The sequence below is a fragment of the Aethalodelphis obliquidens genome, unplaced genomic scaffold (assembly GCF_003676395.1).
Source record: "Aethalodelphis obliquidens isolate GAN/ISIS:26980383/991018 unplaced genomic scaffold, ASM367639v1 scaffold136, whole genome shotgun sequence".
NCBI classification, from domain to species: domain Eukaryota; kingdom Metazoa; phylum Chordata; class Mammalia; order Artiodactyla; family Delphinidae; genus Aethalodelphis; species Aethalodelphis obliquidens.
The window spans coordinates 351752-372974 of record NW_020838080.1 but is presented as its reverse complement, the minus strand read 5'-3'; the positions used below and the strand labels follow the sequence as shown (position 1 = coordinate 372974).

At 38.0% G+C, this 21223-nt stretch overlaps 1 protein-coding gene across 4 annotated transcripts in view; it reads right to left on the bottom strand.

Annotated features, from left to right (window-relative positions):
• Positions 1 to 303: 303 nt before the first annotated feature.
• The window catches only part of BRCC3 (BRCA1/BRCA2-containing complex subunit 3), a 76715-nt gene continuing 55795 nt past the window's right edge, over positions 304 to 21223 (bottom strand). For all 4 annotated transcript variants that reach the window (XM_027099678.1, XM_027099679.1, XM_027099680.1 and 1 more), the window contains 4 exons: positions 7472 to 7603; positions 6930 to 6973; positions 3068 to 3237; positions 304 to 1963 (listed from right to left, as the gene is read on the bottom strand). In XM_027099678.1, the coding sequence (XP_026955479.1) occupies positions 3086 to 3237; positions 6930 to 6973; positions 7472 to 7603 (328 nt within the window). In that variant the 3' untranslated portion in view covers positions 304 to 1963; positions 3068 to 3085. The remainder of the gene's footprint in view (positions 1964 to 3067; positions 3238 to 6929; positions 6974 to 7471; positions 7604 to 21223) is intronic.

The following is a 21223-nucleotide window of genomic DNA, read 5'->3' as shown; positions in this document are numbered from 1 at the left end:
AACCTAGCTTCCACTTTCCTCAATACATTTACTTATTTGCTCCATCAGTTGACTTACTTGTTTAATGTACCTGATTGCTGGCTGCACAACAGTTTCCACTAGATATCCCCCACCAAGGCACTCATGCAGTAATCCCAGCCCTGCTTCCTCAGCCACCAGGTACTTTGACACTTCCATGTACCTGCCTCCTCTCCCCACATCCTATTTTACAGATTACAACTCGAATTATCAGGTTAGAAAAAGAATTTCAAATTGCCATAACTCTGTCAATGTAAATAGCTTAGAAGGGACATGTGCAGAAGGTTTGTCTGTAAAAATATTCAAATCATTTTATTCCCCCTCAGATTTTATCACTCTTTTCTTATTACACAAAATACGTACCATACCTCCTAGTTCCTTATTTAATACTTACAACTTTTTATTTTGCAATAATTATAGATTAACAGGAAGTTGCAAAAATAGTACAGGGAGTCCCATGTGCCCTTCACCCAGTTTCCTCCAGTGGTAAGATCGTACACATAACTATTGTACATCTTCAAAACCAACATATTGACAATGGTAGAATACTGCTAACTAGACTATAGACCTTATTTGGTTTCACCAAATTTTACATGCATTCATTTGTGGGTGTGTGTAGGCCTATGTAGTTTTAGCACAGATATAGATTCATGTAATAAACACCACAATCAAGATACAGAACTGTTCCATCAGCACAAAGGAATTCATTGTGTTATCCCTTTATAGTCACCCATATCCCATACCCCCTCCAGTCCCTATCCCTGTCAACCATTAATCTGTTCTTCACTTCTATAATTTTGTCATTTCAAGAATTCATACAAATGCAGTCATACAGTATGTGAGCTTTTAAGACTGGCTGTTTTTCATTCATCATTATACCCTTGAGGTCCATCCAAGTCGTGTGTATCAACAGTCTGTTCCTTTTCATTGCAGAGTAGTATTGCATGGTGTGGTTTAACCACACACGCAACTGCAGGTCATCTGGGTTGTTTCCAGTTTGGGGCTATTACAAATGATACTGCCAAGAATGTCTGTATAGAAGTTTCTGTGCCAAAATAGGTTTCATTTCTTTGGGATAAATGTCCAGGACAACCATTGCTGGGTAATAAAGTACATGTATGTTTAACTCTATTAGAAATTTTTAAACTCTTTTTTTCAGAGTGGCTTACATTTTACATTCTGTTCAGCAATGTATGAGAGATCCAGTTTGTATGCTCAACAGCATCTGGTATTTTCACTGTTTTTTCTTTAGCCATTCTGATAAGTATGTAGTTACAATTCACTGTGGTTTTAATTTGCATTCCCTGATGACTAATGAAGTTCAACATCTTTTCCTGTGCTTGCTTGCCTTCGATACACCCTCTTTAGTGCTATGTCTATTCATGTCTTCTGCTCATTTTCTAATTGGATTGTTTGTTTTTTACTCTTGACTTTATTCTAGATAAATGGTTTGCAAGTAATTTCTCTCAATAACTTCCTCCTCTTAAATTTTTGACAGAGCAAAAGTTTTTCATTTTGATGAAGTCCAATATACAGTATCAACTTTTTCCTTTCACGATTGTGCTTCTGGGATGAAGGCCAAGAAGAACCTGTTGCCTAGCCCATGATCCTAAAGATCTTCCTATGATTTTTTTTCCTGAAAGTTTTACATCTTACATCTAAGTTCATGATACATTTTCGATTAATTTTTGTATAATGTATGCAGTTTAGGTCAAAATTCATTTTCTTTGCCAACTGCACCAGCATCATTTGTTGAAAAGACTATCCTTCCTCCACTGAATTGCTTTTGTACCTTTGTCAAAATCAGTTGCGCATATACCACACTGTCTTGATTACTGTAGGTTTATAGTAAGTCTTGAAGTCAGGTAATGTGAGTCTTCCAAATTTTTCTTCTTCAAAATTGATTTGGCTTAATTAATTTTACACCTGGATATTTTCATCCTTCCTACAGGGGAAGAAAAGAATAGAGAAGAACTGTGGCTGTGGGAAATTAGGGAAAATACAACATTTACACTACATATGCCCTAGGGGAGTTCATGAACATTTCTGGGTTCCACTCCCAGAGTTGAAGTTTGGCCTCCAAATGATTATGGTGCATGTAGTTCTGGACTGTACTTTGAAATTTGAAAAACAATAATTTAGGGAGAAACAAGAAGAAAAAACAAAAACAAAACCAACCCTTTGTCACTGTTGTTGGGATTGGGGCTTTCTTTGTTTTCTTTCTTTCTAACTCCTCCAATTCCCACTTTAATTTCTGGTCTGCAGTAGGCTTAGCTCTTTTCTGAAGACACACTTAGCATTTGTGGTTACACATGGTAAGAAGCTTGCAACAGAACTTTTTAAAGCATTATTTTTGTTACATCCTAAGTCCTGAATGTTTCTGGAAAAACACATTTGTATTATACTGGAAATTCTTAGGGAAATAGGATCTGCTCAGTAGGAATTTGCTTCAGAGCCAAATATGCTAGAACTCGTGTTTTTGGTTACAAAGAGCACCCACATAGATTCAACCTTTGCTAGGTATCTCAGAATACCTATTTTAGAGATCAAGAAGGAAGACATAAGACATATGCCTCTCAATGGGGGTAAAGAATAGAGGTGGGGTGCTGATGAGTCACCTTCACTTCATCCCACTAACCCTTGTGTACTTATTTATTTGTCCAACATCAGCATCATAACTACAAAACTGAACATGAAATACTTATCCCTTTAGCTTATTCTAGAGAAAAAATAAACACTTGAAATATGCTCCCCAGACATTTTATTACAGGATATCCTTGCCAATGTAACTTGCATAGCCTTTAAAAAAAAACTTTCATATTCTACTTAAATCACCCTGCATATGCTCTTTGTAGGCCGGTTCCAGGTAGGAGGGTTCATTAGGCCCTAATGGAACTTTTAGGAAGACATCTTATGTTTGTTTATCGTATGCATAAAACGCACCCATGGGGATATAAAAGGATCTGCTCCATCGTCTGCCTACACATCTCCTGTATATGAATTTTCAGACCATGTTTAATACACAAATTGGAAAACAAAAGTTTTTTACCCCATTTTGTCTCCTGCTTTATTCTAAAGAAGAAAGTTCTTGCATAAGCTCTTCCTTTTCTTGTTGCAACTCCTGCAAATGCTGTTGGTTTTGCTCCAGTCTGTCCTCCAGCCACTGCAGTAGAGGCCCGCTGACTGCCGACATCTGACTGCACAGGTTCTTGGTAAACACTTCAATAGGAAAAACAGAGATAACAATCCACCACCAGTAGCGCCCAACAATGATTACAGAAAGAGGGGGAAGGAGGAGAACACAGAAAAAGTGCAGAAGTAGAACTGGCAGACAACTTTGTATGGGCAGCCAGGGGAAAGGCAGGAGAGCTGAGCAAAGAGGATACCTATTCGGAGGCCATCCTGAACATCCCTGGATCCATAAGCCAGACGGAAGCCTTGCTATGCAGAGAGCAGAAAGAGATCCAGCTTTTTACTTCCATAGCAAAAGGGTAAGAGCTACAGAAGAGTCTCTTTCCCCAGCTCTCAGACCTTCTCACTGTGAATGAACATAGCTTCCCAGTGAGCTAGAACTCTGTCTTCTGCAACTTAATTTTTCACGAGTTCAGAAAGAAAATTGCTTACCAAGTGTTGCATACATTGAAGAATACATTAATGCAACTCACCTGAAAGCTTCTCTTTTAAAATGAGGAAAAAGCAGAGAGATGAAGGGACTGATCACCTTTCACGTCTTCCTAGGAATGTTCAGCTTCACGGTAAGACGGAGATTCTGTGGCCCTCTTTTTAAAACAAATTCTGCCTAATGGAAATATCTTTTTCTCTCTTATGATACATGACTTATTAAAATGACCACTGTAAAATTGTGGAGTATACCTTCCAAGATATATGTATATGTGTGTGAACCTGTGTGCATATGTATATATACTTTTGAATAAAAATGGTTCTGATGAACCTAGGGGCAGGACAGGAATAAAGACACAGGTGTAGAGAGTGGACTTGAGGACACGGGGAGAGGGAAGGGTAAGCTGGGACGAAGAGAGAGAGTGGCATGGACATATATACACTACCAAATGTAAAACAGATAGCTAGTGGGAAGCAGCCACATAGCACAGGGAGATCAGCTCGGTGCTTTGTGACCACCTAGAGGGGTGGGATAAGGGAGGGCGGGAGGGAGAAGCAAGAGGGAAGAGATATGGGGATATATGTATATATATAGCTGATTCACTTTGTTATACAGCAGAAACTAACACAACATTTGTAAAGCAGTTACACTCCAATAAAGATGTTAAAATTTTTTTTTTTTTGAAAAACAGATTTGGGGGCCCCACTTTCACATCACTGAATTACAAACTCTCTTAAGACAGGCCTTGGAATCTGTGGGGGTTTTTTTTGTTATTATCGACCTCAGAGTGCTATATATATATATAATTTTTAAATAAATTTATTTATTTATTTTTGGCTGTGTTGGGTCTTCGTTTCTGTGTGAGGGCTTTCTCTAGTTGCGGCGAGCGGGGGCCGCTCTTCATCGCGGTGTGCGGGCCTCTCACTGTCGCGGCCTCTCTTGTTGCGGAGCACAGGCTCCAGACGCGCAGGCTCAGTAGTTGTGGCTCACGGGCCCAGTTGCTCCGCGGCATGTGGGATCTTCCCAGACCAGGGGTCGAACCTGTGTCCGCTACACTGGCAGGCAGATTCTCAACTACTGCGCCACCAGGGAAGCCCAATTTTTTTTAAATAAAGTTAAAAAAACTGTATGATTTTGGATGTTACTTTTACCTCACATAACAATAAGCCATAGACACCTTCCTGTGTTGATAAAGATCTACCTTTCCTTCTTAACGGCTGTACAGTATTCATCAGAATGGATGTACCAATTTAATACGTCTTCTATTGATGGACCTCTCAGTGGCATCCAATTTTTTGCTATTATAAAGACTGCGATTAATATCCCTTTATTTTTGCACACTTTTCCTACAAATTTTTGAAGGATACATTTTTCGAAGTGGAATTGCTAGATTCAAGTTCACATATATTTAAAAATTATACCTCCAGGAACAGTATATGGGAGTGTTCACTTCCCTCACATCCTCATCTAATTCTCTGTCAATTTAATATTTGTTGAAAGAAAAGGAGAAAACCTGATGACTTTATCTTAATCCATACTTCTTTTATATATTATTATGAACAATTTGATTTTTCTGTAGGGCTCTATAAAAGTCTTTAATTCTTAGTCAGTCTTTTGTGACTTCCTTATATTTTCCTCCTGTATTTTTTTTAACTTTTAATGAGCTTTATTGAGGTATAATTTACAGACAATAAATGACCCCACTTTAAGGGTACAGTTCAGTGAGTTTTGACAAATGCATACCCCTTTTAACCACCCTCCAGTCAAGATACAGGCTATTTCCATCAGCCCAGAGGCCCCTCTGGGTTCCCTCTGCAGCCGGTGCCCCTTCACCTTGGGCCACAGCAGCTACTGACCCATTTGCTGTCACCATAGGTTAGTTTAGCCTATTCTTAAATTCCATATAAATGGCACTATAGAGTATGTAGCACTTTGTGTGATGCCTCTTTCAGTTGGCATAATGAGATTCATCCAGGTTGTTCATGTATCAGTAGTGTGTTCTTTCCATTGCTGAGCAATACCTTGTTGTATGGATGGATCACACTTTGTTTATCCATTCACCCACTGACAGACAATTGGGTGTTCCCACTTTCTGGCTATTGTGAATAATGCTGCTACAAACATTCCTATACAAGTTTTTGTTTGAACACCTGTTTTCAACTCTTTGGGGTATATGCCTAGGAGAGGAACTGGTGGGACATTTGGTAGTTGTAATTGTCAATCTCTTTCCAAAGTGGTTGTACTGTATTTAATAGTAGAAGTTTAAATATATCTGGAATTTATTTTTTGTGTAGGGCATTAAGTAGGAATTTATTTTTTTCCCATATGGAAATAGAAGTATAAACTAAGAAACAAATGAACTGTCCCAACACTATTTAGTGAACAATCCATCCTTTTTAAAATTGATTTGAAGTGACATCTTTCTTAGATATAAATTCTTAAATATGTATACATGGGCTGTATTCAGTTCTACTGATTTATCTGTCCATGTTTGAATTATCAATATATATTTTTTAATTGCTGTGGCTTTAGAGTATGGCTACATATCATATATTACCTTATATTATTAACTCTTTGCCATGTTTTACCTCCAGATAAAAATGATGGGACAGATAAACCAAGCCAGCTCTGTCTTTTTCTCTCAAAGTACTTGCCTATAATACTTGGAAGCCTCCTTTTCTTCCTTCCTAGTGACTTTGCCAGAATGGCCTGGGAGTCAGGGTTAGTCAGAAGGTGTGGATGGGTAGGTGTGTATGTTGGGAAAAGTGATTTAGTGTGTATATTGTATTGAGCAGAAATCCTTGGCCTTGTATAGGAATTCCTTATATATTTATTTACATGAGAAGATCTCCCTCATGCGCTCCCTTTTATGTCTGTCTGTCTGTCTAGCCATCTCTTTCAACTCCCACTACAATAGGCTGGTACTGATATGCTGGAAACCGGCTCACAAGAGCCAACTGTTGAAATTTCAGGAAGTTTGCAAACTGGTTACGGCCATGTTAGTTGTTTGAAATCAGCCACAGTAGGCGTGTTACACTATGGAAACTTGCAGACAAATCGGGGCCCTCCCTGTCTCCCTGAGAACTGGTGTTAAATGTGTCCAGTCATGTATAGTATTCAGTGGTCCACAGGATTCAATAGAAAAGTTGGGAGCAGGACTAGTGAATGGCAAAGCTCTTGGGAAAGAAAACTCATGGGTAATTTGTACTCATCACTTCAGTCACTTCAACTAAATTTGCTTCTGTCATGTGAGTATTTCACTGCCTGTACTCGAGAAAAAAAATCTTACCTGAGCCATTATGGATCTTGGTTACTGAGTCCAGATGTGTAAGGCTAAAGGGATAAAATAGTTTAGGTTAGTAGCAAAGCAGCAGTTCATCTAATCTGTTTGGCAGTGGTCTGCTACAGACCTCTGCCAACCAGATTAGATAAATATGTATCATTGAACTTCCCATTATTGTTCCATTTTTCATGATTTGGGGGGATATAATTTTATTCAGAACGTTGAGATAATTCAAAGAAATAATTTTGAAATTATTGTCTCTCGCTGAAGCCTTCCTATTGTACACAGTACTTGGCAACAGGGCTACTAAGATGTTATTTTTAACAACTAAAAAAAGTGTCTTTGCCCCAGAAGGATCCAAAGTGCACCAGGAGAGAAACAAGGGTTAAAGAGATTGTTATCATACAGGGTGAGACATGTGATGACTTTCTCACAGAGAGCTGAAAGGAAAGGGGGCTCACAGCTTGAGCTGCTGAAGATGAAAGGACAGGAGAGGAGAACAGGGACCAGGCCCGAGAACTGGGAAGAGGAGCAGCGAGGCTCTCTACCTGTGGATCCTCCTATACGCATCCTGCTCCTCTTGGCACAGGATCTTGGGCAGCTCAACTGCTGACTCAAGGCACACTTTCCCAATGGTTACATGAGGTACAATATGAATTGGAATTTCAATTCTCTCATACCTGTAAGACAGTCAGTTCGGGTCAGTTTTTGTTTGTTTGTTTCCAGCTTTACTGAGGTATAATTGACAAATAGGAATTAAACGTATATATTTAAGGTGCACAAATTGATATTACGATATATATACACATTCAGAAATGATCACCACACTCAAGCTAATTAACATATCCATCACCTCACATAATTACCATTTTTTGTGGCGATTTAAGATCTACCTTTTTAACAAATTTCAAGTACAAAATCACCAAGTTGTACATCAAATTGCCACAACTCATTTATCCTAAAACTTTGTACCCTTAGACCAGGGGTCCCCAACCCCCAGGCCGCGGACCAGTACCGATCTGTGGAGGAGGAGGTGAGTGGTGGACGAGCGAAGGAAGCTTCATCTGCCACTCCCCGTTGCTCCCCAATGCTCACATTCCCGCCTGAACCATCCCCCCTCCGTCCACACCTGTGGAAAAACTGTCTTCCATGAAACTGGTTCCTGGTGCCAAAAAGCTTGGGGACCACTGCCTTAGACCAATACTTCCTCATTCTCCCCTCTACCCCCCGTGCCACAGCACCACCATTCTACTCTCTGGGTCTATTAGTTTGACTCTTAGATTCCACATATAAGTGAGAGCACACATTGCATTATTTGTCTTTCTCGGACTTATTTCACTCAGCATAATGTCCAGGTTGATCCATGTTTTTGCAAATGGTATGTATATATACATACGTATACACATACCACATTTTCTTCATCCATTTATCCACGGACAGACATTTAGGTTTTCATTCCTTGTGAATAACAAGGAATGTGATGAACATGGGAGCACAGATACCATTTTGAGACACTGATTTCATTTCCTTTGGATATATACCAAGAAGTTGGTAAGTTTTTAATACTGACTTGTCATAATCAGAAGTTTTCTATAGTTTTAATAGAAATTTGGGGACACAGTACGCTTCAAAGATTAAATATTCCTGTTACTTATTTAGTAACTCAACTCCAAAGGGGACAGAGTTCAAACTGAGCTCATGTGGGGAGCAAATTGGAAGTACATACATTTGCAGAGCCAATATTCGCATAGAAAATCTGAGGCCACTTTGTAAACTTAACAGAAGCCTTGGGGGTGCAAGGTCCTTATGCTCATTCCCCAGACAAGGGAAATAGCTAATTAATACTGTTTTCAGTCAAAAAGTTGCCAGTGAGGTTGAACACATTAATCACAAAGCCTGGGGAAGAGGAAATGTAGACTCTTCAGTGACTCCACCAGATTCATTATGTGGAAGGGATTACTCATATAAATACTCACTTGTTCTAACTCACTGTTCACCAGTGGCCCTCACTTCCCATTTTCTCCCCTGGAGGGAAATAGGTAAGTAATTTACAAATACTTCCATTTTCATGCTAGAGTGAGGTCAACCAATCTACCTCTAAATACTTCTCACCCCAAATCCACCTAACAGTGGGTTCAGTGGAGCAACCAGGTTGAGGGTCCCTGGCACTGTGTGACCTCATTGGCACATGGTGGTATATCAGCATAAGATCTAGCTCCCTCCTCTCTCCTTCCCACCCAGAAGAATGCGTCTGGCCCCCTCACCACTTCTATTCAAAATAATATTAGAAGTCCTGGCCAAAGAAATTAGGCAAGTAAAACAAAGGCATCTAAATTGGAAAGGATGAAGTAAAATTATCTGTTTGCAGATGACTTAATCTTATAGATAGAAAACCCAAAATACTCCTCCAACCCCCCCAAAACCGATTAGAACTAATAAATTCAGCAAGGTTGCAGGTGTCATCAGGGCCCCACATCTGAAAGCTCTACAGGGGAAATCGTGCCTTGCCACTTGCAGATTCTCGTGGCTTGCGGAGATTCTTTGCTTGTGGCAGCATAACTCCTATCTCTGTCTCCATCTGTGTATTTGCGAGGTGATCAAGTAATGAGGTAGGAGCCCTCATGAATGGGATCTTTATAAAAGTGTCTTTATAAAAGAGGGTATATTTCTGTAATCTTTCTTCTGTTCTATTGAACTCTGATCCTTTCACCAGTACCACCTGTCTTGATCATTATAGCTTAATAGCAACTCAGTATCTGGTAATGTGATTCCTCCCAATTTATTCTTGTTTCCCCAGATCTTTTTTTTTTTTTTTTTTTCCGGTACGCGGGCCTCTCACTGCTGTGGCCTCTCCCATTGCGGAGCACAGGCTCCGGACGTGCAGGCCCAGCGGCCACGGTTCACGGGCCCAGACGCTCCGCGGCATGTGGGATCCTCCCGGCCCGGGGCACGAACCCGTGTCCCCTGCATCAGCAGGCGGACTCTCAACCACTGCACCACCAGGGAAGCCCTCCCCAGATCTTTTTGGCTATTAAGGTTCTTTTGCCCTTTCATAAAATTTTAGAATCTAGTCCCTCAAAAAATTCTGCTGGGAATTTGATTGCTATTAAATCTATAGATTTGGGGACAGTTGACATATTTGCTACTCTGACCTAATCCATGAACATGACATGTCTCTCCATTTATTTACTTATTTTTTATTTCTTATTTATTTTATTTTACATTTTTGGGTGCACCGGCCCTTCATTGCTGTGTGTGGCCTTTCTCTAGTTGTGACAAGCAGGGGCTATGCTTTGCTGCCGTGCGCGGGCTTCTCATTGCAGTGGCTTCTCTTGTTGTGGAGCACAGGCTCTAGGCGTGCGGGCTTCAGTAGTTGTGGCTCACGGGCTCTAGAGTGCAGGCTCAGTAGTTGTGGCGCACGGGTTTAGTTGCTCTGTGGCATGAGGGATCTTCCTGGACCAGGGCTCAAACCCGTGTCCCCTGCATTGGCAGGCGGATTCTTAACCAATGCGCCACCAGGGAAGCCCCTCTCCATTTATTTAGATCTTTGATTTTATTCATGAGTTCTGAATTATTCAACATACAAATCCTGTATGTGTTCCTTCTATTTGCACACAACATGATTGTCTATATGAGGTTAGCAAGGTCATAAAGTACAAGATTAACACAGATACACAAATCAGTTCTGTTTCTATATTCCAGCAATGAACATTTGTAAATGAAAGCTTTTTAAAAATGCCACTCAAAATAGCTCCCCCCCAAATGAAGTACATTTAGGTTGTTTCCACATCTTGGCTGTTGTGAATAATGCTGTAATAAACACGGGTGTGCAAATCTCTTTGAGATCCTGTTCTCAATTCTGTTGGATATACATAGAGATTGCTGGATCATATGGTAATTTTAGTTTTAATTTTCTGAGGAACCTCCGTATTGTTTTCCATACAGACTACACCATTTTACATTCCCAGGGCACAAGGGTTCCAACTTCTTCACATGCTTACCAAACATTTGTTCTTTTCTGTGTTTTTGATAATGGCCATCCTAGTGGGTGTGAATTGATATCTCACTGTGGTTTTGATTTGCATATTTTTAATGATTAGTGATGTTGAGCATCTTCTCATGTTTGCTGGCCATTTGTGTATCTTCTTTGGAGAAATGTCTGCTAAAGTCCTTTGCCCATTTTTAAATTGGGTTATTTTGTTGTTGAGTTGTAGGAATTCTCTTTATATTCTGGCTATTAACCCCTTATCAGATATATAATGGGCAAATATTTTCTCCCATGATGTAGGCTGCCTTTTCACTCTGTTAATTATTTCCTTTGATGATCAAAAAGTTTTTAAGTTTAATGTAGTGCATTTGTCTATTTTTGCTTTTGTTGCCTGTGCTTTTGGTGTAATATCCGAGAAGTCATTGCCAAATTCGATCTCATGAGCTTTTCCATTTTCTTCTGTGACTTTTATAGTTTTAGGTCTTACATTTAGGTTTTTATTCCACTTTGAGTTAGTTTTTGTATATTGTGTAAGGTAAGGGCCCAACTTTATTCTTTTGCATGTGACTATCCAGTTTTCCCAGCATCATTTATTGAAGAGAATGTCCTTTCCCCATCAATTGTTTTGGAACCTTGGTCAAAGATCATTTGACTACATACGTCAGAGTTTAATTTGGGACTCATTCTGCTCCACTGGTTTTAATATCCGTTTTGTTTGTTTGTTTTTTTTTTTTGCGTTATGCGGGCCTCTCACTGCTGTGGCCTCTCCCGTTGCAGAGCACAGGCTCCGGACACGCAGGCTCAGCGGCCGTGGCTCACGGGCCCAGCCGCTCCGTGGCACGTGGGATCCTCCCTGACCGGGGCACGAACCCGCGTCCCCTGCATCGGCAGGCGGACTCTCAACCACTGCGCCACCAGGGAAGCCCTAATATCCGTTTTTATGCTAGTACCACACTGTTTTGATTACTGTGGCTTTTTAGTAAGCTTTGAAATGAGGAAGTGTGAGACTTCCAATTTTGTTCTTCTTTTTCAAAATTGTTTTGGCTATTCAGGGTCCCTTGAGATTCCACATGAATTTTAGGATAGATTTTTCTATTTCTGTAGACAAACAAAACACAACGCTGTTGGGATTTTGATATGGACTGCATTAATTCTGTAAATCGCTTTGAGTAGTATTGACATCTTAACAATATTAAGTTATTCAGTCCATGTACATGGGATGTCTATTTATTTGTGTCTTCTTTTATTTCTTTCAGCAGCACTTTGCAGTTTTCACTGTACAAGTCTTTCACTTTTTGGCTAGGTTTATTCCTAAGTATTTTATTCATATTTATGCTATTGTAAATGGATTGTCCTCTTAATTTCCTTTTTGGATTGTTCATTGTTAGTGTGTACAAACACAACTGATTTTTTGGCACTGATTTAGTATCCTGCAACTTTGCTGAATTCATTTGTTCCAGTAGTTTTTTTAGTGGACTCTTTGGGGCTTTCTATGTATAAGATTATGTCATCTGTAAACAGAGATAATTTTACTTCCTCCTTTCCAATTTAGATGCTTTTTATTTCTTTTTCTTGCCTAATTGCTTCCAGTTCCATGTTGAATGCCCATTTTTAAATTGAGTTGCTTGTCTTTTTATTGTTTAGCATAAGAGTTCTTTACATATTCTGGATGCTATACCATAATCAATTGGGAGAAGCCACAATGGGGGCTTCTGGAAGGATAGTAAGTTTCATTTCTTGATATGTGTTGCAGTTTCATAGATACATTTCACTTTGTGAAAATTCATGGAGGTGGTGATCTGTGTTGAGGTTGTGTGGGTATGTTTATGAAAGCTGATTGAGCTGGACACATAATTAGTGTGCTCTTCTGTATGTGTGTTATACTTCAACTGAAAAGCTAAAATCAACAAACCAAACTAAAGTAATTAAGAAGCTCTAGAGTTTGCTAGAACTCACAGGTCAGAATACTAGTTTTGAAGTTTATAGCTGAAGGAATATTCAACAATTATTTATTGAGCACCAGGGATACAGTGATAAAAGGGAAGCATTTGTTTCAAGAATCTTACAATGTTAATAGAGAGACAAAATATTAAAATATACTGTTACAAGTATTATGACAAAGGAAATATAGGATTCTATTTAGTTCTCAGAAGGAGTACTAACTGGGTTGGTATTGGAGGTTGAGGGGTATCAGAGAAGAATTCCTAAAGTTGAGCTTAGTCTTCAAAAACGAGTGTTAGCCAGGCAATGGCTGGAGAAACAGGCCAGCTATGAAGGGCTTCAGGTTTGTTTTCTGTTTCTTTTATGGATGTTATGGAGCAGGACCATTTTGGAAAAGCTACAGCATAGATACCAGATAGAAGGGAAGGAAGACAGGAACACAATGGATGGGTGAAATGGAAACCAAAATTAAACGACTTTTTAAAAAATAATGAAAGTGAAAAGACTGCTACTATCCTAGCATCTATGAAATATAAAGCAGAGATCAGCAGAAATTCATAGCCTTAAGCACTTATATCAATAAAAATGAAAGACAAAAAATATATTAAATAAATTCCAAACTCCAAATGCTAAGATAAAGCACAAGAAAATAACCAAAATAAAACATAAGGAAGGAAATAATGAAAGATAAAATAAAAATTAATGAGAGTGGGAGTAGGAAAAAACAATCAAATTAATAAAAATGATTGTCTTGGGGGAAATTAACAAAATACACTACTAGCTAACATAATCAAGGTGGGAAAGGGACAAAGCACAAATATACAAAATACGAAATGACTAGGGGGAGATAACTGTGGAAATAGAAGAGATTTAAAATACCATAAGAGACTCTCTGGCAGATAGATCTCTATGCAAATAAATTTGAAAACGAGACAAAATGGATAATTTCTTAAGAAAATACAGTTTACCAAAATTGACCTCATTAGGAAAAAAAGCATAAATAGATCAATTACCATAAAAGAAACAGAGGAGTACATCAAGGAACTATCCCCTGCCCCCCAAATAAAAGGCCCTATTGCTTTCATAGAGGAATTGTCAAAGAATACATTGTCCCCAATGTTACATACATTGTACCAGAGCCTAGAAAATGAACGAAAACTTCAAACAACTCTTATGAATCAAGTATAATATGGAAACCTAAACCTGATAAAAACAATACCAAAAAATTCCAAAAAGTTATCACTTATGACTGTTGATGCCAAAGTACTAAATAAAATATTAGCAAAAATAGCCCAATATCATATTAAGAAAACCCAGTAGGATGTTTTTCCAGGAAGGCAAGCTTGGTTCAATAGTTGGAAATCTATTAATATAATACATATTAATAGATTAAATTAAATCATATTAATAGATCTAAAGAAAAAATTATGTTCATAGGTCCTGAAAAATTAACAAAATTCAACAGTCATTCCTGATTAAACACAGAACAGAAGAGGTAATTATGGATTTATGGATATTTTCTTAATAGGAAAAAGTATGTATACCTTAGTCCTGAATACAACCTTAATAGTGAAATGCTACAGGAATTTCACAAGGATCAGAAACAAAGTTAAGACTGCCTACTATTTTCCACTGTTATTTAAATATAAAGGAGATACTAGGCAATGCACTTACACATAAGAAATCAATTAGAGGCACAGGAACTGGAGAAGTAAAACTATTTCTATTTATGGATAAGACATAATATTTATCTGGAAAGCACTAGAGAATCAAAGGTAAAATTAATGCAAGGAATAAAATCATTCTGGAAGGTAAAAACGTTAATACAGATATAATAGCCTGCAAATATACAAACAATAAAAAGAGTCACAATGGAAAAAAAAAACCATTCAAAATGCAAACAAAGAATCCCAGGTGCAGCAAAGTTTGAGAACCACTGTGTTAGAACACACAACCTCCTTCCCTGTCAGGCCTTCCAACATGCTGTTTCCTCTGCCTGAGGTTTCCCCCTATTTTTACTTGACTAATTTCTACTCACCCCTCAGAAGCCAGCTTAAGAATGCTTTCTTCAGCAAAGACTTCCCTGATTACCTTACAGCACTTATCACAGCTGCAACGAATTAGTTGTGTAATTAACTTTTAAATTTATTTTCCCTTATTCTTTTTTCCAGCTTTTTTGAGTTATAATTGACATATAAATTGTGTAAGTTTAAGGTGTACAACGTGTTGATTTGATACTTACATATAGCAAAATGATTGCTACCATAGTAATAGCTAAGCCTCCATCAGGTCACATAATTTCCACTTCTTTTTTTGTGGTGAGAACATTAAAGATCTCTCTTTTGTAAGTCCTGACACTCAGGCCTCATCCTTTACCCCATTATAAAAATCACCATCTCTGGAGGAGGGACCCACACAGAATAATTTCACTGCCCTAAAAATTCTCTAAGCTCTGCCTATTCATCCCTCCCTCCTGTCAAACCCCTGGGAACCACTGATCCTTTTACTGTCTTTCCTTTTACAGCATGTCATTTTGTTGGAATCATACACTAGATAGCCTTTTCAGATTGGCTAGGTATAGTTTTTAAACTGCTTAAGTGATTCCAATATTCAGCCAAGTTTGAGAATGAATGGTCTAACTCACGTTCCTTCCTCCACATCTTCCAATCTACTCAGGTCAAACCTTCCCTAACTTTTGGTGACAAAATATTCCCTAGAGTTGCAGAAGTAAAGCTTATTAGCCATTCTTTGGAAAGAAAAAATAAGGTCAGGTACATGAGTTTTCTAACAGTAAAAGAAAGCTTCTGATTAGCAAAGTGCTTTCTGGCTACATGTGAAACATCAAAGAGACTTGTAGTTCCATTACTCCCTAAGTCACAGACTTTCAAGGGGGAGAAGGTGAGAACTCTAACAAGCTAGTTTGTTTACTTTCCTGTGACACTCATTTATATGGCTTATTCTTTCAAAATTGTGAGATAGGTTTTAGAGAAATTATGTCATAAAAAGATGGCTATTGTAAACATTCAGTTGATTCAAACATTGTATTAGTTATATAAATGATTTGATAATGAGCTTGCTCTGCTTTCTGCAAGATAATTTTTATTCAAATTTATAAAATTCTCTCATTGTGAATATGATGTTAAAGGACCAATCACATTATTCTCTTCCCATTTGTACAGAATTTTAAGAAATGAAGTGATTTTGAATTCTAAAAAAGGAAGGTAAAATAGGAATAAACCTAAACAAAACATGCACAAAATCTATATGAGAAAAACTTAACACTTTCTTGAAAGACACAAAAGTAGACTACAGCAAATGGAAAGACATCCAGTGTTCTTAAAAGGGATGATGCGAACATCATAAAGATTAATTATAAATTAATTTATAAATTTAACACAATCACAATAACAATACCAAAAAGTTTTTGCTGGAGCTAGCCAAGTTGACAGTAAAGTTCACATGGAAAACTAAACATGTAAGAATAGGGAAACACAGAGAACGAAAACTTAATGAGGACTGGCTGTAGCAGACAGTAAAACATACAATAATTATGTGCCGGTACACAAATAGACAGCCAGACAGAATAGAAAGTCTAGAAATTGATCTAAACAAATAGGGAATTATTGAATGTGATAAAAGGAAGCATCTAAAATAACTGGGGTAAAGAATAGCTTTTTAGTAAGTGGTTTTGGGACAGGTGGATAGCCATTTAGAAAGACATAAAATCAGATCCACATCTCATGATACACAAAATAAACTCTAAACTATATAGTTCTGACTTTTGACTTTTAGAACCATGTTGATATTTCACATACCCCAAAGGGAAAAAAATGTATGGGTTTAAAAAATTCTAAAATGGAAAATAACCAGGAAAAAGCCCTCTCTTTCAAAAGAATAATAATAACCACAGGGAAGCGGTGGAGGGCAAAAAGACAAAACTCAAGTAACTTTTGAACACATCTGAGTATGTACTCTCAGGAAGAAGACATAAAGAACTTCAAACAAATTTCGATCTTCAGTTAGTAGGTTAGTACTCAGTTCAGGCTGCTACAACAAAAATACCAGAGACTGGGTGGCTTCAACAACAGGATCTTATTTCTCATAGTCCTGGAGGCTAGGAAGTACAAGATCAAGGTGCCAGCTGATTTGGTTTTTGGTAAAGGCACTCTTTCTGGTTTGCAGATACCTTCTTGCTGTGTCCACACATGGTGGAGAGAGCGATCATCTCTTGTGTCTCTTCTTAAAAGGGCAGTAATCCCATTCATGAGGGCTCCACCCTCATGACCTAATTATCTTCCAAATGCTCCACCTCCAAATACCATCACATTAGGGATTAGGGCTTCTATACAACATATGAATTTTGGGGTAGGTGGGGGGCCACAGACATTGAGTCCACAGCAGTTTGTATAGGTTAGCAATTCTGAAACTACTTTCCGTATATTCTAGGATTGAGCAATAAGTTAACATATTATGGATAGCAGGAACAAAGTTTCTCTAGGTCAGAGAAGAGAGTTGTAAGTATGGAAAGGGAGAATACTAGAATGAACCCTAAGATGTGGGAAAGGATTGGAGTTATTGGTTTGAACTCATGGGGTGTGTGTGTGTGTGTGTGTGTGTGTACATGAATATGCACACATACATACTTCTTCCTAGCTCTATCTACTGAGAGAGTCTAGAAGCAATGACACTCTAAGAGTAACGAGTATACCTAGCACCCAGACCTTGGTTTCTAAATAGCATTGTTAACTTAAAAGAACCACAGTACAGGCTAAGATGGAGGGATGGGGACCAGACTTACCCCCTTCTTGAAACAACTAAAAAAGTGTAAAAAGAAGAATAAAAAAGTGAAACAATGACTCACAAGACCTTGGAAAACAGGCAGTGAAGGACAGTGAAACCTGGGAGATGAGAAGCAAGATGAGTCTCAGCTTACTATATGAAGAAAGTTTCCAGGCTGCAGCAAAGGAAGGGGAACCCCATCTAGAGCTTGAAGGTCTCCTTGAGTTGAGAAGAGAGAGCTGAGGCTCTGGGAGAGCCAAGGAGGCTTGAATTTGCAGGGAAAAGGACTGTGGAGGAGAAAGCAGCAAAGAGAATTCCAGAGATCTTTAGAGGGTCACCTTCAAGTGTTCAGTTGAGTAGTGATCAGGGCACATATGTGAGGAAACTACATAAGGCCAGGGGAACAATAACCCAGAAGGATTAAAGGGAACTATCCTCAAAGTATATCCAGGGCCAGTAATACTGCCTGTCCCCAAAAGCCTTAATGGGAAATCTCATAATTCAGAAGACAACAGAGTACTAAAAAGGGTCTAGCCTCAGGACTAGAGAAAATGAACCTTACGTTAAAGACTGCATTGTTTTTGCCTAATAAAGCTTAAAAGCAAGACCCAAAAGGATCAAACTATTTCTATTAACAGTATCTCAAAGCAAAGCTCAAGAATATTTTTAGGAATATAAATATATCTAACACCCAATAAGGTAAAATTCAAAATGTCTGCATTCAATCAAAAGTTGCCAGGCACGCAAAGCAGCAGAAAAATCCAACCCATAATGAGGAGAGAAAATCAAATGAAATTGACCCAGAAATGATGCATATCTAGCAACAGTAATTAGCAGACACATACATTAAAACAGATATTATAACTATTCTATATTTTCAAGAAGCTAGAGCAAAGATTAACATGTTAAGTAGAGACAGAAAGAAATAAAGACCCAAGTCAGACTTCTGGAAATGAAAATTACAACACATGAGATAAAAAGTACACTGGATAGGGTTAACAGAAAATTAAACATTACAGAAAAAAGATCAGTGAACTTGAAGACATAGCAGTTGAGACTCTACAAAATAAATCACAGATTTATTTTCTATCAAAAAAATGATTAAAAGCAATGAACCATGAGACAATATCAAGTAGCCAAATGTATGTGTAATTGGACTATCCAAAGAAGAGGAGTAGAACAGAAAACATTTTGTAGAAATAATGGCTTAGATTTTTCTAAATTTTTGATGAAATTTTCCTAAATTTGATGAAAAATGTAAATCCACAGGTCTAAGAAGCTCAATGAAACCCAAGCACAGGACACATGAGAACAATTACACCATGGTACACTATAATCAAATAGATTTAAACCAGTGATAAAGAGAATCTTAAAAGAAATCAGGAATTATTAAAGAAATGCAAATCAAAACTACAATGAGGTATCACCTCACACCAGTTAGAATGGGCATCATCAAAAAATCTACAAACAACAAATGCTGGAGAGGGTGTGGAGAAAAGGGAACCTTCTTGCACTGTTGGTGGGAATGTAAATTGATACAGCCACTATGGAGAACAGTATGGAGCTTCCTTAAAAAACTAAAAATAGAACTACCCTACAACCCAGCAATCCCACTACTGGGTATATACCCAGAGAAAACCATAATTCAAAAAGACACATGCACCCCAATGTTCATTGCAGCACTGTTTACAATAGCCAGGTCATGGAAGCAACCTAAATGTCCATCCACAGACGAATGGATAAAGAAGATGTGGTGGTACATATATACAATGGAATATTACTCAGCCATAAAAAGGAAAGAAATTGGGTCACTTGTAGGGACGTGGATGGACCTGGAGACTGTCATACAGAGTGAAATCAGAAAGAGAGAACAAATATTGTATATTAATGAATATTTGTGGAATCTAGAAAAATAGTACTGATGAACCGGTTTCCAAGGCAGAAACAGAGACACAGATATAGAAAACAAAAGTATGGACACCAAAGGGGGAAAGGGGGGTGTGGGATGAATTGGGAGATTGGGATTAACATATATACACTAATATGTATAAAATAGATGAGAATCTGCTGTATAGCACAGGGAACTCCATTGTACAGTAGAAACTAACACAACATTGTAAAACAACTATACCCCAATTAAAAAAAGAAATCAGGAAAAGAAGACAAATTAAGTAGACAGGAAAAAGGTAAAGATGATAGTCACTTTCTTGTTGGACAGTGGAGAAATCTTTATAGTTCTGAAAGAAAAAAAAGTCAACCTACAGTTCTTTACCCATCGAAAACATGTTTTAAAACTGGAGTTGAAGTAAAGACGCTTTTCAGACATATAAAAGTTGAAAGACTATATTGCCAGAAGACTTGCATTATCAGAAATATTAAATGACATTCTTCAAGAAGAAAGAAAATGATGCCAGATGGAAACAAAGAAATGAAGAGCACTGGAAACTGGGTAAATACAGACATTTTTTCCTTAATTTAAGTTGCTTGGAAAGATAATCAACTATTTAAAGTAAAACTAATAACAACATACTATGGGTTTATAGCATACATACAAGTAAAATGTATGACAGTATTAGCACAAAAACCAGGAGGAGAGAAATGGAAGTACCGTGGTGCAAGGTTCTTAATACTGCATGTGAACTAGTATAATATTACTTCAAGGCAAACTGTGATAAGTAAAAACATACATACATATATATATATATATATATATATATATATATATATATACACACACACACACACACCAGTGCTTTTCAACCAGGTGTGATTACACCCTTCAGGGAACATTTGGCACTGTCTGGAGACATTTTTGACTGTCACAACTAAGGAAGCGCTACTGGCATCTAGTGGGTGGAGGCCACAGATGCTGCTTAATATCCTACAATGCACAGGACTTCTCCTTGCTACTACAGTTGTCTGGCCTATGATGTCAATAGTGACAATGTTGAGAAACCCTACTAAAGTAATATAACAAAAGATTATCGCTAATAAACCTACAAAGGAGGTAAAATTAAATCATAAAAATCACTCAATCCAAAAGAAGGCATAAGAAAGAGGAAAAAGTGAACAGAAATTAGATGAGACAAATATAGAAAACGAATAGACAATAGAAGCAAGATGGTAGATTTTAAACCTAACCTCATTAATAATCACATTAAATGTAAAGGATCCAAATATGTCAATTAAATGGCAGAGATTGTCAGATTGGATAATTCCTAGACCCAACTATATGCTAACTACAAAAATCACACTTTAAATTTAAAGACACAAATAAGTTAAAAGATACAACATGCTAACAAAACTCAAAAGAGAGTGAGTGTGGTTATACTAATATCAAAGTTAATTTCAGAGAGAAGAATATTAACAGAGATGAAGATAATTTCCTAATGATAAAAAGGTTAATTCATAAAAAATACATAGGGCTTCCCTGGTGGCGCAGTGGTTGAGAGTCCGCCTGCCGATGCAGGGGACACCAGGGTTTGTGCCCTGGTCTGGGAAGATCCCACATGCCACGGAGCGGCTGGGCCCGTGAGCCATGGCCGCTGAGCCTGCGCATCCGGAGCCTGTGCTCCGCAACGGGAGAGGCCAC